Source organism: Pygocentrus nattereri, chromosome 21, assembly GCF_015220715.1.
Source record: "Pygocentrus nattereri isolate fPygNat1 chromosome 21, fPygNat1.pri, whole genome shotgun sequence".
In the NCBI taxonomy this organism is placed as follows: Eukaryota; Metazoa; Chordata; class Actinopteri; order Characiformes; family Serrasalmidae; genus Pygocentrus; species Pygocentrus nattereri.
In genome coordinates this window covers 25180116-25202599 of record NC_051231.1, presented here as the reverse complement: position 1 = coordinate 25202599, position 22484 = coordinate 25180116, and the positions used below count along the sequence as shown (strand labels likewise).

The 22484-nt window shown below is 38.2% G+C and overlaps 1 protein-coding gene across 3 annotated transcripts in view; it reads left to right on the top strand.

The window, feature by feature from the left end:
* The window catches only part of ptprga (protein tyrosine phosphatase receptor type Ga), a 438997-nt gene that overhangs the window by 394517 nt on the left and 21996 nt on the right, over positions 1-22484 (top strand). For 2 of the 3 annotated variants that reach the window (XM_037532284.1, XM_017712211.2), the window contains 4 exons: positions 3900-3991; positions 12547-12638; positions 21892-21988; positions 22090-22172. In XM_037532284.1, the coding sequence (XP_037388181.1) occupies positions 3900-3991; positions 12547-12638; positions 21892-21988; positions 22090-22172 (364 nt within the window). Of the gene's footprint in view, positions 1-2824; positions 2864-3899; positions 3992-12546; positions 12639-21891; positions 21989-22089; positions 22173-22484 lie in introns of all 3 variants that reach the window. The other variant, XM_037532285.1, reaches the window with a different exon arrangement.

The window sequence follows — 22484 nt, the reverse complement described above, 5'->3', positions numbered from 1 at the left end:
GTTTGCACTTCTCAGTTTTTCCAGTTATATGGTGTCAAAAATGACAAAAACATTGCAAAAATGGAAAGAATGTTTTTCTTATGCTAAACAAGACTGCGCACACAATACTGAACCGGATTTGGGAATCTCAGTGGTTACAGCGCTTCACCACTCAAAATGTGAAGCATGATAAAAAAGAGCTATTCATAAAGTCACCGTGTTGGTGATTAGCACGCCGGTGGTCTTTTTAAGGCTGTAGTATTTTCACGTCTCCTAGACAAGAGGCAATCAAAATCCACATGTAAATGAGGTCATACATATTAAAGACCCATGCCAGGTGAAGCTCCTGTTGCCCGCCAAAATAGATACAATGAAGGAAACAAAGAAAACCAAAATTCTCAGAAACACAGTTATAAAGTGAAGAAATGCTGACAAATAATAGCAAATGTTTAGATAAATATGCTTTTAGTTTTTAATCAAGATTTTTTTTTTAAATCAGAAAATGTTTTTTATTTTACTGTTAAAAAATCAAATCAAATAAAAAACTAAAATTCCACATTTATTTGTAGAAATTATATGTTGGCATGAAAGATGTAATTTTTCATTGGTAATAATTCAAGCTTTTTTTTCTAATTCATTATAATTGCAAAATTAATTTGTCCCAATTCTATTGTTGTATAACAAAATATTGCCTGATTCTGGGCTTCAACAAAGACATTCAGCATTTGTGACTTAATGACAAAAGTTGGGAAAATGAGACTCTTGTCTGAACGTTATTATAAAGTATTACAAACACAAATATTGAATGTTGGAGATGGAGCTGCTGGGTAGAAGGAGAAGAGGTAGACCTCAGAGAAGGTTTATGGATGTAGTGAAGGTGGACATGGAGATGGTTGGTGTAAAAGAAGAGGAGGCAGTGGATAGGGCAAGATGGAGGCAGATGATCCGCTGTGGCGACCCCTAAAGGGAGCAGCCGAAAGAAGAAGACAAACACAAATATTGAATGTTGGAGATGGAGCTGCCGGGTAGAAGGAGAAGAGGTAGACCTCAGAGAAGGTTTATGGATGTAGTGAAGGTGGACATGGAGATGGTTGGTGTAAAAGTAGAGGAGGCAATGGATAGGGCAAGATGGAGGCAGATGATCCGCTGTGGCGACCCCTAAAGGGAGCAGCCGAAAGAAGAAGACAAACACAAATATTGTATTGATGGTAATCTGCACCTTTGATAGATTTTCTATGCTTATTTATACTTTCAGTAGACCCCCTAGTTGCCATTCCATCAGGAGAAAGGGAATCAACATATCAAGATATTTTTAACTAACATAATACAATTCAATGTTTTTACTCTGTTATCAGATTAACTAGGACACTATTGGCTTTCAGTGAGTGAGAAATGGCTATACAGAGTTATTAGTGAGCAAAGAGCAGCGAAACAGGATGGCTGAGATCCCCCCTGCTGTGAAAACAATTCACATGACTCCACGACAGCCATGCTAAGATAAAACAGACACCACTGCCGCATTCTTAACACCATTTTTAACACCACGTTAAAAATAGCAAAGACACTAAAAAACATAGCAAATATTGACTTGCTTGCTCACCTACAAGATAAAAACTTCTGGTTTTGTAAATATATCACTATCTATATATATTCAGTCAATGTTATTAAAGAAACTGCCAGAAATTGTATGTTAAGGGTGCTTATTGAGCGATGAGTGAAAAACGATGAAATAAAACATGAGAGGAGATTTCTTAAGGTGTATATATGCGCCATGAGGAATGTAGTTAAAGAGGAATTCCACTGTTCAGTATTTGAGCAGAATAAATGAATTAAGATGTCAACAAGGTCATTCTGAGAGGCTCGATGTTAAATGCTCCATTCTTTCCAGGACAGAATTTTTCACAGTGGTTGTGATGGGAACCAGACATCTGATTAGTTGATTGGCTGTAGTTAATACCTTTATTCCCTAAAGTTAATTTTGCCTTAATAGTCCATTCATGGGGAGAGGTGTGTACAGGGCATTGTGAGGTGAATTGTAGTCAAAGAACTTAATTCTATATTTCCAAAGTCATTGTTACATTTAAAACACTTGTAGTTGGTGGTTTTGGATAATAAATAAAATGGCTGTTTGTGTTGTAGAAATTCTTTCTTATCATCACCACTGTAAAGAAATCTGAGTTGGTATGTTTCCCTAAAATTATGTATTTACATAAAAAAAACTCTGAATGACTTTGTTTACATCTCATAGATTGAATTAGGCAGAAATTTTAAGAAGTTGGTGAAATACCCCTTCGAACTTAAGTCTTTTTACCATGATTAGGATCCATCTAATGCTTTTTTCCTGCCTGCATTTACTGGTCAGACAGCCCAGGGCAAATAAAACGGAAGAACAAAGCGAAGGAGTGTCCATTCGGCAGGGTGTGTTCGTGTGTGTGTGCCGGTAGTTGTGGGCAGCAGGTGTGTTGGGGGTGGAGGAGGTGGAATGTTAGCTCAAGTTAATCCTATTGAACGCTCTTCAGGCCACCCCTCTGTCACCTCCCCGCTATGGCTAATCACCTCACGCTCCACGACCCGTCTCCGGTCAGTCAGGGCGGGCTTCCACCTCAGGTCTGGAGTCAGGGACGGACGCGTTTAGCTGACCACGGGTCAGTGTTTACAGCTCTGACTCCAGCCATGGTGTGGAGTTAAAATCCGTGTGGCACTACAGGGACCCAACCTTGATCCCTCCTCTCTTGCTCTTGCTTGCTCTCACTCTCTCTCTCTCTTGCCCGATCACTCAAAGACAGCATGCCGGAGCCTCTGTTGTCCTGCTGCTCTTGTCTGCAGATCCCTCGTTCTTTCGGAGGATGAATGGCTTGTGTTCTCTCCTGTGTGTGAAGTACAGGTAGGAAGAGAAACTTCCAACTCTCTCTCTCTCTCTCTCTCTCTCTCTCTTGCTCTCTCCCCCTCTCTCTCTCTTCCCCCCCCCCTCCGGACTGATTGCAACTTCTGTCTCTCATCTGCCTTATTTTTTTTCTTCCCCCTGTTTCTCTGAGGGGACTTATCAGCACTGTTTTGTTTCTCTGTAAGGAGAAGAGAGAGAGAGAGAGAAAAGAAACAGTTTCTCACGCACCGGAGCGGATTTTCCTTGACATTCTTGTTATTTTCCGCTGAGAGGCTGTTCAGAGAGGCTGCTCTGTTTCATTTCTTGCCGGGCGTGCACAGGGTTCAGCCTCGAAAGTCACGGCTCTCGCAGGGCTTTCATACTGCCTTGTTCTGTTTGTTTTAAAAGAGACTTTCTGCAGATAAAACTGTTCCTCACTCGGTTTGTAAGAGTGTGTGTGTTGAGTCCGTGTGGCTGTGTTTGCCTTACTCTTTGGATACGGGTGTAAAGTTCACTTTGATCTTGGCTTGAGTCTGCACCTCTGCCGCTGAATACAGTCTGCTTTAACACCGATTGTGTTAGTCCGTCATCATATTGCTTATTTACAGAGTGGTGTGCAAAAGTTGCAGCAGGCCTGCTGGCATGCAGTGTTTTGCTGGTTTGCTGGTGAAAGTCAGTTAACACGTCCTCACACAATCAGTATCAGACTGCATATATACATATGCAAATGTAAGTGGGATTATTAAAACTTGTACTTTCCATAAAGCCCTTTCATTTTCAGTAAATATGTATCATACCATTGTCATGATGAATGTGGGATTATGCAGTAAAGGGTTAAGTACTACTTGCAAATGTGTATGTCAGCTATAGAAACACTCAACTGTAATTCTCAACTGTAATAGTATATTCACGTATGCACAGTTGAGCATCACTCACAGTTGTGTATGTAAGATATATGCACACTTGAATGCAACTTGCAGTAGTAAATATAAAACATATGCATACTTAAATGTAGCTCTCAATAGTAACACATGTCTCTCTCTTCTCTCTCCATCAGGAGGTGTTTCCAGACAGCTCATTTCTATGTGGAGGACAGCAGCTCTCCGCGAGTGGTGCCCAATGAGAGTATCCCAGTCATCCCCATTCCAGGTAGGCTTCACCACACTACTTTCTGACCAGCCATGCTTACAGTCAAGTGTACACCTTAAATCCTTGGCTGAACTAAATCCCTGATAAGGGATCAGTAAGAAGGGATGCAATTCGCTGACCTTTGGACTGGTTCTCAGTTGTGTGCTCATTAGTTACACTTTGCTGTTGAACAGTGCAGGCAGATAAAGAGTTTGGTGGAAGTGGTCACTTTACAGTGACCTGAGACCAAGTCTGGACTTGAGTAGACCGTGGTGATCACAGTCCATTATCTCAAGAGGTCGTGGCTTGGTTCAAGCACGATACAGCACCAGTCAGAAGTTTTATACTTTTCAGAATTGTAGTAATGCTGTCATTAGTATGAATTGACACATACAGAATTGTGCAGTGATTTAAAAGGTGTGCTTTAAAATAGCCTCTCTTTGCCTTGATGCAAATAAATTAATCAATAAATAAAATGTTTGGGAATAAATTCATACACTTCCATCTAATTGAACACTAAATTTAATGTAGCAATTTGTGTTTACTGTAACCTGATCTGAGACCAGTTTGAAGTGGTCATTTTACACTGAACTGAGACCAGTTTAAGTGTTCACTTTACAGTGATCTGAGACCTGTTTGAAGTGTTGACTTTACACTGATCTGAGACCTGTTCAAAATGGTCAGTTTACGGTGACAGGAGACCAGTTTTAAGTGATCGCTTTACACTGATGTGAGAGGTATTTGAAGTGGTCCTTTTACACTGATCTAAGACCTGTTTGAAGTGGTCAGTTTGTACTGACATGACGACCATATTGAAGTAGTTATTTTACAACCTCAGACCAGTTTGAAGTGGTCAGTTTGAAGTAGTCTGTTTACACTGACCTAAGATCAGCTTGAAGTGGTCAGTTTACACTGACTCACTCTCACACACACACACATTTTCCAGGCCGCTTATCCTTCCGGGTCATGGGGAGCAGTTCACACTGACCTGAAACCAATCTGAAGTGGACCTTTTAAACTGAGATGGGACCAGTTTGGACTGGTCACTTTGCACTGATCAGAGACCAGTTTAAAGTGGTCAGTTTATGCTGACCTGAGTCCACCAGTTAGAAGTGCATGCTTTACACTGACCTGAGTTTGAAGATGTCTATTTACACTGACCTAAGGTCAGCTTGAAGTGGTCGGTTTACACTGACCTGAGACCAGTTTGAAGTGGTCACTTTACATTGATATGAGACCTGTTTGTGGTGGTCAGTTTACACTGACATGAGAGCAGATTGAAGTGGTAGTTTTACAATATTCTGAGACCTGCTTGAAGTGGACCCTTTACACTGACCTGAGACCAGTTTAAAATGGTCACTGTATACTGCATAATAAGGTTAAGGTGTGGAGTATTGTGAGCCAGTGTTGTGAGCACATCGTCTTTCAAGGGCACGCTTTGCTCCAAGCATTATACGCTCACTAACCCAAAACACGGCACTGTTTACATGTTAGCGTGTGGGTTTTTAGTCAGGCAGCTTGGAGGTGTCGCCTTCTTAACTAAACAGAGAAATGCTTGTGCCTTTGGCTGTGAGGCTGAGGAGCCGCTATTATTCATGCTGTGCCTGGAACACCCACACATACATTATCCATCCTTTTCTCTTGCTCTGTCTGCCTCTTTGCACTCTGTGTAGAAATAATTGGGCCTGTCTCATGGAGTGAAAAGTGTGTGTATGTGTGGAAGGAGCAGAGTGGACTAGAGCTTATTTTAATGCCTACTCCAGTCTACTCCTTTCCCAGATTAGGTTAATGACCCTTGGACGTAAAAATCCATCATGGCATTGATTTGAACATGAACAGGGAGTGATGAGCTCTTCAGCTGGCTAATAAAGATGGCTACAGGATTTGAACACTGGTCCGTGATCACCACTGCAGGGCTACTGGACTTTACAACTCTTTTTTTGCTGCTGCAGCAAGTATAATATAAAGTCCCAGTGTTTATTTTCATTACAAATCCTGTTGATCTTTTTCATTTTAAGCTGACGTGTACATATTTACACTAGCACAAAAAGGCGTGGAGTCATCTATTTCATTCAAAACTAGCTTGTATTGTACTGTTATAGACCAGAAATGTGTTTTTCCCTGTTTTATTCTGTAGTTTTTGTGAAGAACACAAAGATTTTAAATGATAAATAAAACACTGTAATTAGCAGGTCAGAGGACCAACGTCAGGAGGCTACAGCTGATATACACCTATTCAAACGAGATGATGCTTAAATAAACTATGCCTACCACTGCACATATTAATATGCCTCAAATGTCAGTATTTAAACAACAACTAATAGAAATATCATGCATGCTCATAAATTGAGATTCAGTTACAATAACGCTTTCTTTCCATTGTATCATTAAATGATTAGTTCCAGCATTTTTTTGCGCTTAATTAAATAGTTAAGATGTAAACAAAGTCATTTATATTAGGTGTGAAATGCTCAGTTCTAGAGACACTTGTAGTCAGAATTATTCACAGTGGTGGTGATGGGAACCAGACGTCCATCTCTAAAAGCTCCCTCACAGAAAGCTCCTACATGAAGCCTTTATCAATACACTGGCTGATGTTTGAAATATAGTTTTAAAATACACTCTGAAAAATTACAGTTCTTTAAATAAAGGAAATGGCTCTGTATAGAACCATGAACACTCAAGGAGCTCTTTGCATGATTAAAGGTTTCTTTGGATCATGAAGGGGTTCTTAAGAATTTGCTGTACATGGATCTGTATAGAATGTTTTCGAAAAGGATTCTATCTAGCATCAAATAGGAGAACCGTTTGGGTGTTATATAGAACCCTTTTCAAAACATTGTGGAAAAACAAGAATTACATTTTTTCGATGGTTTATGATGAATTGTGCCTGATATGACCCACATTAGGTGAAAAGTGCATTTTGGCTTCAGGTTGACTCTAAAGCTTCTTATATGTGAACTTGACAAGACTGTTGTAGAGTAGTAGCATCATATTAGAAGAATTTTAGACATGTGTCTGCAACAGTTCAAAACTATTGAGCTAAAAATACTCTGTAAAATACTGTGGTTGGTTTTAGAGCAGACTGCTCTGCAGGCGGGTGGGACTCTGCTGGTGGTGTTTAGGTCATAAACACAAATGCACAGATTGCGATCTCTGTGCCCTCATGCCTGAATTTGTGTGTGTGTGTACGTGTGTGTGAACTTGTGTGTACGTGTGAATAACACAGGTGTAAATGTCTGACCTCACAACAGTTCAGTTATGACCCTCTAGGAAACAGTTCCATGCGTCATGAAATTTCACTCAGATTCATTCAATTCAAGTGAGATTTCAAGACATTTCTCTCAAATGCATGACATTTCACTCAAGGTCATTTACTTTTTTCAAATTCATTACATTTAACTAAAATTCATTAAATTCCAGAAGAATTTCTTATTATTTTCTCTCAAATTCTTGAAATTTCACAGAGATGCATTAAATTCCATTGAAATTTCGATATTTCTCTTGAATTCATGAAATTTCACTTGTTAATTCAATTCCAGTGAAATTTCATGACATCTCTCTAAAATTCATAAAATGTATGTCAAATTCATTAAATTCTCATCATACAGTTCAGTTTGAGTCAGAATTCCTTGTAAAAAAACAAGGAATACGTGAATGTGACAGGAGAAAGTATTTCACGCAGCAGTATAGACAATAAAAATAATATACTTGGCTAAAATAAAATAGAAATGATGAAAATAAAGCATGTGGTCAGGATATTAAACTTTTGGAAGAGAGACTTTAGTTTTGGGCCAAGAACTAATGCACATCTATCATATCTGATTCTAATTTGTTAGTATTATAAATCTCAGATGGAGACAGGTCTAGTGTGTGAGTGCTGCTGGTGTGTTCAGGGCCTGTTTGTAGTTTAAGTGTGTATTGAAATTAAGCAGCTGTAGTGAAGGTTGTGTGTTTCTGAGAGAACCAGCAAGTGTGTGTGTGTGTGTGTGTGTGTGTGTGTGTGTGTGTGTGTGTGTGTGTGTGTGTGTGTGTGAAACTCATTCAGGATCTCCTGGAGGCACTCAAATGGAACCAGTTCTCATTATTGCAGTGTGCCACAGCTCACAATGACCCCGACTCTGAGCCTCTCTGTCCAATTCAGCCCCTCTGTCTGCCAGCCTGGCAAGAACACTCAGCCATTTACCACGGGCACCAGCTCTCTCTCTCTCTATCCCTCTCTCCCCATATCCCTCTTTCCCTCCCTCCCTCCCTTCATCCCTCCCTCTCTCCCTCCCTCCCTCTGGCTTCTTCTTTTACATTTGTCTTCCCACTCAACTCTCTCTTTCTCTATCTTTCTGTTTTTCTTTCTATCTTTTTCTCCTAACCAACTCTCATTTTTCCTGCCTCTTTGTGTCTTCATTTTTTCCTGTCTTTAATCATCTCTCTTTTGCTTATTCTTTCTTGTTCTTCTTTTCCAACCAACTCTCATTTCTGTCTCTCTCCCTCTCTCTCTTTTATGTTATTCTCACCCACTCAACCCATTCTTTTCTTTTGTTTTCTGTTTCATGCTCTCTCTCTTCCTCTCTCCCCTTCTTTCTCTTCTACCTCCTTTCTTCATTTCTTTTTTCTTTCTTTCTGTTCAACTGATCTCTATCTTCCTCTCTCCCTTCCCCTTTCTTTATTACTTTCTTCTCTCCTACCCAACACTGTCTTTTCTTTCTTTCTCACTCTCTCATTCCTATCTTTCTTCTCTCCCTCTTTCTTTCCTTCTTTCTTTCTTTCCCACTCAACTTTGATTTTCTTTGTTACTGTATCTCTCTCTTTTTCACTCCCTCACTCTACCTCTTATTTTTCACTCTTCCACTCAACACTCTATTTCTTTTTCTTCCTTTCTGTCTTTCTATCTTTCTTTCTTTCTTTCTCCATGTATTGTTTGTAAAATGATATTAGCGATCGTGTTTTTGCTGGTGGACATCTGGCCTCTCACCCATCACAGAATTTGTTGATTGAATGTTATAAGCGTTCTGACTGATGTCAGTCCTTTCAACTTTTTGTTTTTCTGTTTTTATGCTTTTCTACATATTCATTGTAATTATCCAACAAATGCATATAAATCTCATCAAAAATAAATGCAGGCCAAATGTAACACAGTACGTAAAGTACAGAATACACTGCAAGCCATATGACATTCACAATATGTTGTGATATAATCATGATACATGTTCTTTTTTTCTGCACTAGCCCTGCAGAACAGCATTAAAGGGAAAAACAAACTTTCCTAGCAATTTTTAAACAACAGACTTTGTTGAAGTGTATAAACATTGCTAACATTTCAAAACATGCTATTCACTCCCCTTCACTGCACAGTTCATACATGGAAACTAAGCTGCAAAAACAGCTCATTTCTCATTCACTGTTTTTTGTGTTATCACAGAAAACAGCACATTTACACATAAATGTCTATTCAAACTACAGTAGTTCACCCCCACTCACTCACCCTGAAGTTATAAGGAGTGTTTCAGCCCACACTGCTAATGGAGCACAATACAGGGCAGCCAATCAGAATAGATGCCATTTGCATATATCAGTCTTAAAGGCACAGTCACAAAGGGATAAGGAGAAGTTGGAAGTGGCCAAAATGAAATATGATCAGTATTGGTACATAAAAACACACAAACATTATAAGTGGGCCTAGTGGACCTAAAAGAAAAACATAAAATATAAGATATGGGCCCTTTAAGATACTTCCTACAGAAAAAATGCCTGAGGAAAAGCACATTTCATTCTTTCTCTCTCCCTGTCTCTCTCTGTCTCTCTCTGTCTCTCTCTCTCTGTCTCTCTCTCTCTCTTTGTTGAGTGAGTCTGAACAGATTGGAGCTTGAATCATTTATTTCTTCCTTTCAGTTCAAAGTTGTGAGTCTTTCACCTGTAAGGCATTTTATCTGATGTAGATGGAGATTAATTTTCCCAGCTTTCATTTGTCTCAGTGAAATATTTAAGGAAGGTCACCTCTTAGGTTTTATTCTAACTCCTGTCTTAAGGCCACTAATGGACTTTTTTTTTCCCAAGACGCTTCCACAGATTAAGTCACATGCTCTCTCTCTTATGCTCTCATTCTCTTTTTCTCTCCATCAGATTTATCATGCATGAAAAGCAAACGTCAGAAATTTGTTGTAGGATTTCCCTTTTATATCCAGATACAGAGGAGTGGAGTGGCTGTAGCCCCTTTTCTTGGATACTAATCAATATACTTGTTATTGTTACAGCCACTATAACTAAAAAGCAAGTGGTCTAGTTCATTCTGGGACTCAAGAGACATAATACCCATCTACTCTTCAAATTTTTTTTTAAACCTAGTTCTCATTTCTTGGCCTCTAGAACCTTCACTGTTGACTTTATTGTGCTGTTTTTTTTTGCTACAGTTATGTATTTTTTTTTTGAGTTTTTAAGGCTGTAAATTAAATTAATTGGCAGTTAATTGACAGTTTGCTTGGCAGATATGTCCATTTACATCCTTTTTTTGGCATATAGCATTTTTATATATACAGTCATATGCAGAAGTTTGATCAAATTATATATTTTTCAGTCCAGACAAGTCAACACATCCTCTACAGACAACACAACTCTGCAGATTTTAAAGCACAGTCACTGTTTATTTGCTGAATTTACATATTTACAGCACTTGTTTAGTTATGGCAATATAATTTTGACTGTCTATGGCACTTGAAGTCTGTACCATGTAGAGGATGTGTGACCTCTTGATTTCATTGGAGTTGTTCAAACTTTTCCATACGACCGTATGTATTTTGAATGAAATATTTCTTTTAATTTCTTTTAAAAAGCTCTCTTATTTTTATTTTGTGGAAACACTGTGTTAAAAAGGATGCTGTGGAGGCTGTACTTTAACCTGACTAGTTCTCAACATGAGTTAAATGTATACTTCAAAATGGTGCTGTATTCCAGCCAATATGTGGGTGAATAAAACAACGTAGCTGTAAATTCTGACTTACACAAAACTCAGTAATCAAAAATCTAGTTTTGTACTCCGGTCTGGTCTCGGGACAGTAAATTAACAGTCCTGGTCTTGTCTCAGTCTCATCATCATTTGAACTTGGTCTTGTCCTGATCTCAGGGTAAGGTGGACTTAACATCAGCCGAGTGTGTTGCTTCTATTTGAGGTAACTGGAAACTGAACACTTTCCTATCGTTATTGAATATCAACAAAATAACCTCTGCTGGTGCTGGTTGAGGCTCTCACTAGTCTTTCCATGATGGCTTATCTGGGTATTATTTGTTTGTTGATGTTGATTCATTCCTCTGAGGACAAATTGGAATGTTGTCGTTTCATTTAATAATAAAATTGGGTGTATGTTTGTTTGGTTTACATTGATTTGACTTAAGGTGGAGATTCAGAAAAGGTTTAGAGAAAAAGAGACAGAGAATAACTTAACCATCATTTGCTTCCCAAAGTTACATACAAAGTTGAACTAAGACTACTACATCTTGTGTAATTCATGATGTACAATGAACTACAAATAATTTAATTAGAAATTTCTTGAAAACAGTTTCTTTTAGGGTGCAAGCACATGCTTTAGAACAGGGGTGTCAAACTCTAAAACGAGCCATATTAAAAAATTGAAGCTATTTTGCAGGCGCGATGTTTTTATTTCATTTTTACGTAACATTTTGCGTAACATGACCCGAACGGCCACTGCTTGTTCAAAATATGCCGAAACTGCAACTGCAATTATTCAAAAATAATTAAAAAAATAAATAAATTGTTTTATATGAAACAATAGGCTACATTAGGTTAAACATCTTTAAATGTTCCCAGGAAGTAGGCTTTTAAAACTGCCCATTTGCTTGAACTAGACACCTGGCGTCTTTTCTTTTTGTGTAACCATTGGCCCAGAGATTGTTGTTGGAGAAAGGGAGTTTAGAACATACATTGTGTTGTAGTGCATGCTGGGGACGGTAGTGCAGCTCGGGGTGAAACAAGCTGATAATAATATAAAATTAAAATAATTCTATGAGCCAAATAGGGTTGTGCCACAAGCCTGACTGCCTGCATACCTTGAGTTTGACACATGGACTTTAGAGTAAATTTGGAGAAAAATCTGTCTGATTTCTGTGAAAATACACATATGAGGTTGCTATGGGAATACGAGATGACTAACAGTCAACAGTCAGTTGAACCTCTTTAACTACACAAAATATACATGTTATATTTTACCCCACGTTAGTTTGTGCCCCTTTCTCTTCTGCCCTTTTTCTGACAGTATATTGTCACTGTCCCAAAAAAAGATGCATCTCCATTTTGGTGTATTTTTCTTTGCGCGTCATTTAAACACAGCAGCTTTTCTTCACATTGCTTGAAGAATTTGTAATAGAATTGACAGAAATGCTCCAAAGTCACTTAGAATAAAACATCTTTACATTAACTTACTTTAAAAGAAAATAATGTTGTTGCCTTCTGCTGTCAAGCTATTATTTTGGAGAGGCATGTTTTTTGTTGGACAGCAGTGTTATGCACCTAGATTTAGTATGTTTGGCATCTTAATGTATGGTTTATGTTCTGTTTTCCTCTGTTGCAGATGACATGGAGGCCATCCCGGTCAAACAGTTTATCAAGCACATATCTGACCTGTACGCCAACAACCAGCATGGATTCTCTGAAGAGTTTGAGGTACACAAACACACCCATGCCACCTCCTAGTCACCATTGTAATGGCCTTGTCCATTAGATTTAGTCTGTGTCTCTGAACAGCTGGCCTGGCTTCTACACCCAGTTTGTGAAGGGGTGCATTTGTTGAGCATTTCTGACAGGACATCATTAGAGGCTCAACCAGCAGAACTCTGTCAATGTGACAGCAAATAAGGATGTTTTACACCCTGTGTGTGTTTGTGTGTGTGTGTGTGTGTGTGTGTGTGTGTGTGTTTGTGGACCAGATGGTCTTGGACGCTGCTACCCCTCGCTTGTAGCTTCCCTTGTCCAGGCCAGAGGACCGGGCCAGCAATTTGTGTCGCAGCTGTGCTGAGCTGTCAGACCCTTCAGAGTGTATTAATATTAATCTGTGCTTAGATCAGAAATGATCAATAATCCACACAGACACGACCTACACGTCTCCATTCATCCAGCCTGCCTGACACATTCCATCTAATGATGGGAAGTGTCAAGCCCTAAGAGATGCTCAGATACACACTCGGATACACATTACATCCTGTTCAGTCAATAAAATCAACCAATGTTACGATTAAAATGGATTCACTGGTATCAGCAGAAGGCTTAATAATGTGTCTTTAAATGTGCTCATTGAAAAAAACAGTTGGAAATGTGACACCGCTTTGAAGAACCACCAGACCTACTGGAAATATTGTATTAAATCACATAAAACTTTAAAAAAAAAAACCCAAAAAGACAAAATATGTTTTTTATGAGGTTCTTACAGACCCAAAGAGCCCATATAATGGAAAAACAAAATTTCCATGCTGTTTACAAAAACAAAAGCGTTTAATATAGTAAGTAAACACAGTTAAAGGTTCAAAACATGCCTTTTACTAGACCATATATGAAATCTAAGCTGAAAAACAGCCTATTTTGAATACATTATGTGGTGTCACAAAACCAAGCTCATTTACATATATCTACCTATACAGCCTTCAGCAGTTTAGCTCCTTGACTATGAGGGTTTGTTTCAGCCTGGTCTGCTTTTTAAATGAGGCACAATATGAAGCAGCAAATCAGAACGGGGGTCATTTACATATTTCACGCTGAAAGAAATAGAAGTTCAGAAAAGGTCATGTAAAAATGAATTACTGTTTTTTGTACATAAACCCACACAAACATTGTAAGTGGACTTCAAGGGAAAACCAAAATCAAAGCAAAATATGGAGTTTGTGTCCTTTCTAGTTTGCTCTTAAATAACACTGTATGAGTTCGTTTTACGTAGCAGCTATAAAGGTGATAAACTGAGTCTCCAGTAAGACATTTTGATGCCGATCAAGGTGTCCTAACGATATTTTCTCTACATGCAAATATATGTATTGACTGTTTCCTTCAGTATATTCCTTCATTCATTACAAAAGCCATGTCGTTTTGATAGGTGGAGTTGGAAAAGGTGGACACATAGCTGGGAATAAATGATGATGAGAAAGTTACTTCAAAAGCTTATCAGTAAAAAGTGGGTAACTTTAGTCAAAAACACAATTAAAATAATCCAAAATATAATTTAATTTTTGCCCACATTTAAGGCCTTCATCAGATGTCTATGGCATCAAGTTAAAATAAACCAAACAGGCTCTTTATTTGTGTTAAATGCATAGATACACAGGCGAGCAGCCAGCAGCCTCTTTTCACTGTTTCAGATTCAGAAATTTGGCAATTGAAAATTGACACTCTTGCTTACTTGGAACATTCTACTAAATTAGTTCAAACTGCAGTCCCACAGTAAAAAATAACTGTTTAAACAAGCAATTATTCAGGCCTTAGATATTTACAAGGGTTATTTTATGCTCTATTTAAAGCCAATGCATTAATTGAGATAGTAATAAGTTAAATATGTACAAACAGAGTACAAGCACTGTCCCTATGCGGAGCCTTAATCTAGCCACTCTCCTACATTTTAGAGCAGGAAGTGACTGTATCCCTGTTCTTCATGGCCACATGATGAGCAGTTAGATCCCATTATTTGCACACATTTTCTGTAGTTAATTAAGCTTGTTTGTGCATTAATGAAAAATATACAGATTTTGGAGTGTACAGCTGCTTTCTAGTCATGTACTGACTAGCATTTTTGAATAATGCTCAAAATTAGCTAAACTTGCTGAAACAGTTATTACTGGAACATTCCATAAAACCATCAACACTGACGTGTTTGTTTTGTTTGCAGCAAAATGGAATGTTTATCATTTATTTTTAATAATAATAATAGATAATAGATAATTAATCTATGAGGTCACTCAAAGCATAAGGATTTTCAATCAGTCAAAAGCTCGAAATGTGTTTTCAACTCTGACGTTGAACCAGTGAGGTAGAGTGATCCATATGCAGTTGACAGTCATATCAGTCGGCGTGTACTCTTTCATTTTTGACTGCACAAAATGATATTGGCTGATGTTGGTTCAGTAGCGACTCATTGTTTGTCATCATTGTTAACAGAATTTTCATATCGATCAGCCAGTGATGTTTACACATTTTATGGACGAATGAGGCGAGATGTTAGGAAACCAGAGCAGATTCTGATGGTGAACATCTCTCTGGGAGTGAAATGTGTGTTCATCCTGTGTGTTGTTTCTCTCTGTAAGCTCAGGAATTGCTCTTTGCTTGATTCCACTTTAGTCTCTGTCACTCACTCGCTGAGAGAGAGCATTTTGTAATTCGGTAATTCCCTGCTTGCATGTGTGTGGATGTACGAGGATCTGTGCTTTAGAGGCAGGCTAGACTGGCATTAGTTCCGCGGTTTAGAAGAAGGCTAGGCTCGGATTAGGCATGCAGTAAAGAAGAAGCTGAGCAGGGGTTATATCTGGAATTTCAAAGGCAGCTAAACCCAGGGTTAGATGTAAAGGTTGTAATGTGTTTTGCTAACTGTCAAACTTTCCCACCTGGCTGTACATGGACGGGGTCCAGTGCAGCACAGTGCTAATGGTCAGTGAGAGTGTGTGTGGGGGGGGGATGTGTTTGTATCTGTAGCAGCATAGCAGATGTAGCATCTGTTTTAGAGTTAAAGAGATAATATAATAGAAATAAATAAATACTCGGTTACCTCATCTCATGTGTAGCCAGTCAGTGAAAATGTGTTTGATGTCTAAAATTTGCTTTTTTACTTTTGTGCTGGAGCTATGGAGCTAATGTAGCCAACAAGTACACTCTTAAAAAAGATGTTTTATTCCGGGGTTCTATATTTTCGGTGGCTCTATATTTCAAAAAGGTTCCAAATAGGACCATATACAATACATTCACCATTCACCAAAGAAATATTTTACCATGCAAAGAACCATTTAAGCATGTTCTTGAGGGGTTCTTTAGTAGAGACAGTGGTTCTATAAAGAACCATAACTCAAAGAACCACTTGCATGCTTAAAGTGTTATTTGCAATGTGAAATGATCCTTCAGATCGATGGAGAATGTGTTGTGTAAGGTTCTATATAGAACCTTTTTGAAAAGGGTTCTGTATTGCACCAAAAGGGGTTTTTCTGTTGTTACAAGCTTGACATCATAACAGGAATAAAATCCTTTTTGATGCTGTAGATCCCTTTTCAAAAATGTTCTGTATAGAATTATATACAGCACGTTCTTTATCAATCTCAAGAACCAGTTCACCATGCAAATGTTCTATATAAAACCATATACAACACATTCTCTGTGAATCTAAAGAACCATTTCAAGCTTGACATCAGAGCAATAACAAAACCCTTTTTTGTGCTATATAAAACCCTTTTACAAAATGTTCTATATAGAATCATATGCAGCACATTCTTCATCAATCTGAAGAACCAGTTCGCCATGCAAAGAACCCTTAAAGCATGCAAATAGTTCTTTGTGTTCATGGTTCTGTGTAAAGCCACTGTCTTTACTAACGAACCTTTTACGAACTGTCTTTGTTAAGAGTGTAGTGGAAGTTTGTCACACCAACTGACGTGCCAACTGTATGCCTAAACTAGGTTAGGTTGCTAAGTAGTTGCAAATTACTTGCGTATGTGGTTTCAGAGATTGTGGTGTACTGTTAAACCTACAAATGGACAAAAGTTGGCTGCAAACAACACCTAAAACAGTAGCAGCTGCCTTGAAGCCTGAATTTAGTCAATTTTTGTCTGTTTTCATCTGAATAGTAGTGTCAAAAGCCACATAAACAAACAATGTGATAATTTAGGCATGCAAATGTGTATTACTGCCTGTAAAAACACCATATGTCTTTATAACAGATACAAAGAAACATAAATGCAGTAACTAGTAACAAGAATTTCTTATTATGAAAGAAGTAGTTAATACCTTGTGAATTGGGTTGAAGAAGAAACTTTGGATGCCTTCAGCCACAGCATGGACTTAAATTCCACCAACAGCACACCTGATTTAACATCATAAAGGATGGATTAGCCAAACCAGGTGTTGGATGATAACTACAAATAATACTGAGCCTCCTTGAGGAGAGGTTTGGAAATGGTTAAACAAAAACATTGACACTCCATAAAATCACCGCTTAGTGTATTAATATTACTTACATTTATTCTAACATTTGTGATCTAATAAACCCTTATGTTCCACTTAAAAACATCAGAAAAATTTAATCTACACAGTACTGTATGTCTTTCCGTTTCTCAGCCTCTTTCCCACCTTTTCCCCCTATCATCCTAAAGAAACGGAGAGTTCTTGGTGCTGAGGAGAGGAGAGGAGAGGAGAGGGGAAAGAGGTTGAAGGGAATCTATTGTATTGCTCCTCTAACCAGGCTTCTTTTTAGTCCACATGCTGCTTGATAGACAGAGGAAAGTAATTTAGTGGAGTGTGAGTGTTTGACTGCCTGGTGACACTGAGTATCAATTTAAACTCAGTGGAGCTATGGGCAGTTTCAGACTTCAGCTCCTCACTCTTAGTGTCTATGTACTAGTTTCATAGTAGGTACTGAATACCAAGTCTTAAAGCAGTGATTCAGCCAGAAATCCAGTTTACACAATTTCCCTCTTACCCTAAATGTACACTGCTGGTCAGAAGTTTGGAATAACTATTTTTATTCATATAAAACCAGTTATCTGTTAAAGATAAATGCATAAAATGATGCTGTTATGAAGCTGTTTTTCATCTTCAGCCTTATTTAAAAAATACATTTTGAATGATTAACAGAGTTTTAGATGATTCTGTGACTATTGAGAAAGATGTAGAACATTTAGAAGTTGTACTGAAATTCACATCCAGGATAAATAAAACACACTGTAATATATTGTGATAAATAATAATTACAGTAAATCCCAAGCATCCAAAACAGAAAACATATGTTAGCTTTGCTTGTGACCAGCTGTGCTGAGGACTTTGCAGGGCTGGAAAATGATTTGTCCATTCACCCTAAAACATTATTTGATGTGGTTTTGTTCAACTCATGTAAATAGGTTTAATAAAAAATGCAAAGCATATTTTATATCAGTTTAAATTTAAAAAACCAAATCAGCTTCTGCCCTGTTGCACTTTATTTGGAGTGGTCCTTTGTAGATGATTATTAATTATATAATCTTAACAGATTATCAGTAACACATCAACAACATATCAGTGAAGTAGCATTAGTGAAGTATTTGAATGCATTGAAGTAAATATCTTGAAGATGTTCTGTTGATACTTTACTTACATTAAGTAGATATTTTGTTAATATGTTACTTCCATTATGCAAAACCTAACCTTACCCAAAACCTAGCCCTCATATGTTTTTGACATATTACTGAGTGTCTGTTGAATGTTTGTTTCATTTAAAACAAAGTATCCACTCAAAACAAAGTATCACCTAGAATTTTATTCTTATTACTGAATAAAATAACACCGGTTATTAATTTAAGATTAATTAATTAATTTAAGAAGAGTTTCCAGACTTGAACAGGGAGCAGTCAAGAAATGCTTGGTTTCTGCAGTTTGCCTCTTTAGTTTTGCATGGGAGCTACAAAGTTAATGTAGCTAACAAGTAATGAAAGCTTATAGCTACCATTAAGTTAAGTGATACTTTTTTAATCCCACAAACGGGGAAATTCCACCTCTGCATTTAACCCATCCGTGAAGTGAACCACCACATACACACTAGTGAATAGACACACACACACTAGGGGGCAGTGAGCACACTAGCCCTATCCATGGCGCCCGGGGAGCAATTGGGGGTTACGTGTCTTGCTCAAGGACACCTCAGTAATGGACTGTCGGTGCTGGGGATCGAACCGGCAACCTTCTGGTCACAGGTCCCCCAAACATTAACATTCTGAAAACTGAATTTGCATATTTAAATCATCATAACTTTGCCTTAAACCCACATAAGCCATGTAGTTATGTAATCTCAAATGCACAAGGAAAAATATAGACAAAAGTTTGGGAAAAGTCAAGATGGCTCTGAGTAGTGTTTTTAGCTATGCTAATTTGCTTTTGTCTGTTTTAGTAGATAAATTTGTAGATTGTCATACAGTGTCAGAAATCACATATGCAAGTCCATCTGAGGTCTATCTTAATGGCTTAACATGGTACCTGGCCTTGCAGCTCCAGTGCAAATACTAAATAAGCAGACATAAGAGGACAAATTGTACAGATTTTTGGTTGAACCATTATGTTAAGAGGTTAATAAGAACGGAGAGTGAAGGGATGAGTGTCTGGATGCGGGTGTTTTCACGTACATGAATTTTGGGAAGTGTTTCTGTCTTCTTCAATGGACACCTCATGGGTACCCCCAGGTCTTTCTCCTCCAGCACCTCCCCACCCAGCGCAGCAGAAAAGGAAAGAGGCAACAGAGCAAATCTCTTTATATGGAGTCTCCAGGGCCCCTGACAAGTGGCTTTGTGCTGGCTGGCCTGCGAGAGACGTGGCCAGGGTGGCAAGCACAGGCTAAGAGGGTTCTTGGAGGCCGGCTCAGGGAGGGGTGAGGATAAGGTGCATTCTGAGTGAGAGATTTTGAAGGGATTCCTGGGAAAAAGAGGGCTTTTGGATGAGGACCCAAAAGCATGAGAGGGTGGGGAGGGTGTGGAGATTGGCATTCCGTTGATGAAGAGTGAGAGGGAAGCGTGCAATTATGAATGAATGGAGAAAGTAAGGACAGAAGGGCAGAGTTCAAAGTTTGAGCGTGGCAAAAGAGCATAGCTTGGATGGCTGCAATGCAAAGCTTAGTTGAACTGACCTAGTTTTGTCCTTCTCATGAACTGAATGTACTTTGTTACAGTGCTTTCACACACAGTGCACACATATCAAGTTGTGCTTGGGCATACAATGGAGTCTTTTAAACACCTAAAAACTATAGGAAGGATTTTTTCATACCATGTATTCCATAGATCTCTAAAGGCATCATCTTGGTTGGCAACATGAACATATTGAGAAACTCTGTGTCTAAGCCTTTTTTTCTCTATGGGAAAAATAATTGGCACTCTTTAATGTCACCATTGTAGTAAACAATAGTGTAGTAAACAATTGTTCCAAAACTACATTTTGTTTTGTCTGTTTTTCAGACTTTGCTTGTTAATAGTTGAAATACAGATATTGCTACATTCATGCTAACACTGCTGCACATTGAGTTAGCATCACAATACTAGGAACCTCATTAAAATACCCCATGCAAACCATCAAGCTTTGCCAAATGTTCTGGTTAAGTTGCTTTGGCACTAATAGTTACACTTAATGTAGCCAGCATTGTAGAATACAGTATGAAACTTCATCATTTTGATGCACATGAGTGTATGAGCTTGCATGGATCTAGCAATATTTGGTATATAAGAGCTTTGCTACCTAACAACCTTATAATTCAGAGGATCCAGTGACATCCAGTACCCAGAACAAAATGTATCAGATTTGGAATATTTTTGTTCATTATAAGGAGTCATAGAACCAATTATTGAAAATGCCACTGTTTTTTTCCATAGAGAAAAAATACTTCAGCCCAGAGTTCCTTATATTGGCATGATGCCAACTACAAAATGATCGACAACTATAAACCTCTGTTGGCTTATTTCACTAGTTCAGCCTGTAATACTGTCATGTAGTTCAACAGGGAGTTTAACTGAGCGATGGTACAACCTTTAAAGGTAAATTTTATTGTTCGATTTTTTTTTTTTGCATTATTAAGTGGTTGGGATGTAAACAGTCATTCAGAGTGGTTTGATTTTAAAGGCTGCATTCTAGAGAAACTTACCAAGTCCAAGAATTGTTCGCAGTGGTGGAGAAAGGAAACAATGGGTCTGAAGAGTTTATCCCCAGAAGCTGCCCCACAGAAAGGTATGACATGGAATAGGTTATAAATACATTGCTGGATGACTGAGACATTGTTTTAGAGTACTTTTAAGATAAACTTTTGACCTGAAATGTATTTCCACTGTTTTACCATTATTAGAAGGCACGTGTAGGTTCACTGGTGGCTCTGGAGAGTAAATAAAATGGGTATATTTGAGCTGTAGACATCATAACTCCTGGTTCCTATCACCACCACTGTAAAGACATCAGAGTCAATAAGTTTCTCTATAATGCACAACTTCACATCAAACCACTACAAATGACTTTGTTTACATCTCAATGATTGAATTATGCAGACATTTTTCAAAAAAGTGTTCCCCTTCAGCGTTTCACCTTTTTCCTGAGATCCTGAGTTCCAGTCCCAGTGATGCAGCAAGCAGTAAAATTGGTCATTATTGTCTGTGATATTTTTGCCAATACTAATAAAATCATGAGTTGTCAATGTCTCAGTGGGATCTATTGTGTCCAAGCAAATAAAATCACAGAAAGTAGATCTCCAGGCCACAGAAACACCGAAAGCACCCTGTATTTCTCATCAATACTTTAATAATAGTCATTTATTTAACATCTGTGAGTAAGTTATGTTATAGTTCTCTAAGGAAGTGAATGATTTTTAAATTAGAGTTGCTTTCAGGTTTTGACTTTGATGGCTGCTTTAAAAGCTGCAGTGGATCCTGTTGAGTATGTATTGAACTAAAGGCATATATCTGTGTGTGTGTGTGTGTGTGTGTGTGTGTGTGTGTGTGTGTGTGGTAAGAGATGGGTGTTGTCTCGGCAGTCTGCGGTGAGAAATCATCATTCAAAAGGAAAAAGTGCAGCAGCCTGGGAGATAAATGAAGTATTTACATTGTTTCACCAAAAAAAAAGAGCTAGCGGCAGTCAGTTTTACTAAGAGATGTTATTTAAAATGCGCATTTATTTTCTGCTTGTTTTGTATTCTTTGTAAAGAAATCATATCTCTATGGGTGTTTGTGTGTGTTCACTGCAGGAAGTGCAGCGCTGCACAGCGGATATGAAGATCACGTCTGAACATTCAAATCACCCAGACAACAAGCACAAGAACAGATATATCAACATTGTGGCCTGTAAGTCTCTCTCTCTCTCTCTCTCTCTCTCTCTCTCTCTCTCCCTCTCCTCTAATGATATGTATGCTGCTCACACTCTCTGCCTCCGTCTCTCCCTCTAGACGATCACAGTCGAGTGAAGCTAAGACCATTAGCCGGCAAGGACTCCAAACACAGTGACTACATCAATGCTAACTATGTGGATGTGAGTGTTATACAATACATACAATATTGCATCCATCACCATATTTAGGTTTTTTTTTGACGTTAAAAATTTGTTGGGACAGACAAAGAAAGCAGTAGTAGTGCTACATTTAAAAAATACTGATCATGTTATATGGATTGTTCTACTGAATTGGTTCAAAAAGTCACTCTTAATTGACTTGGGCTTAGGACTAAAATCTATTTGGTTTGAATGATGTTAATTATGTTTATTCTGCTAAGAATAAATCATATAACATTCCATTTTGTCACTACGAGAACAGTAATAATGCCTTTAACACTTTACCAAATGTTT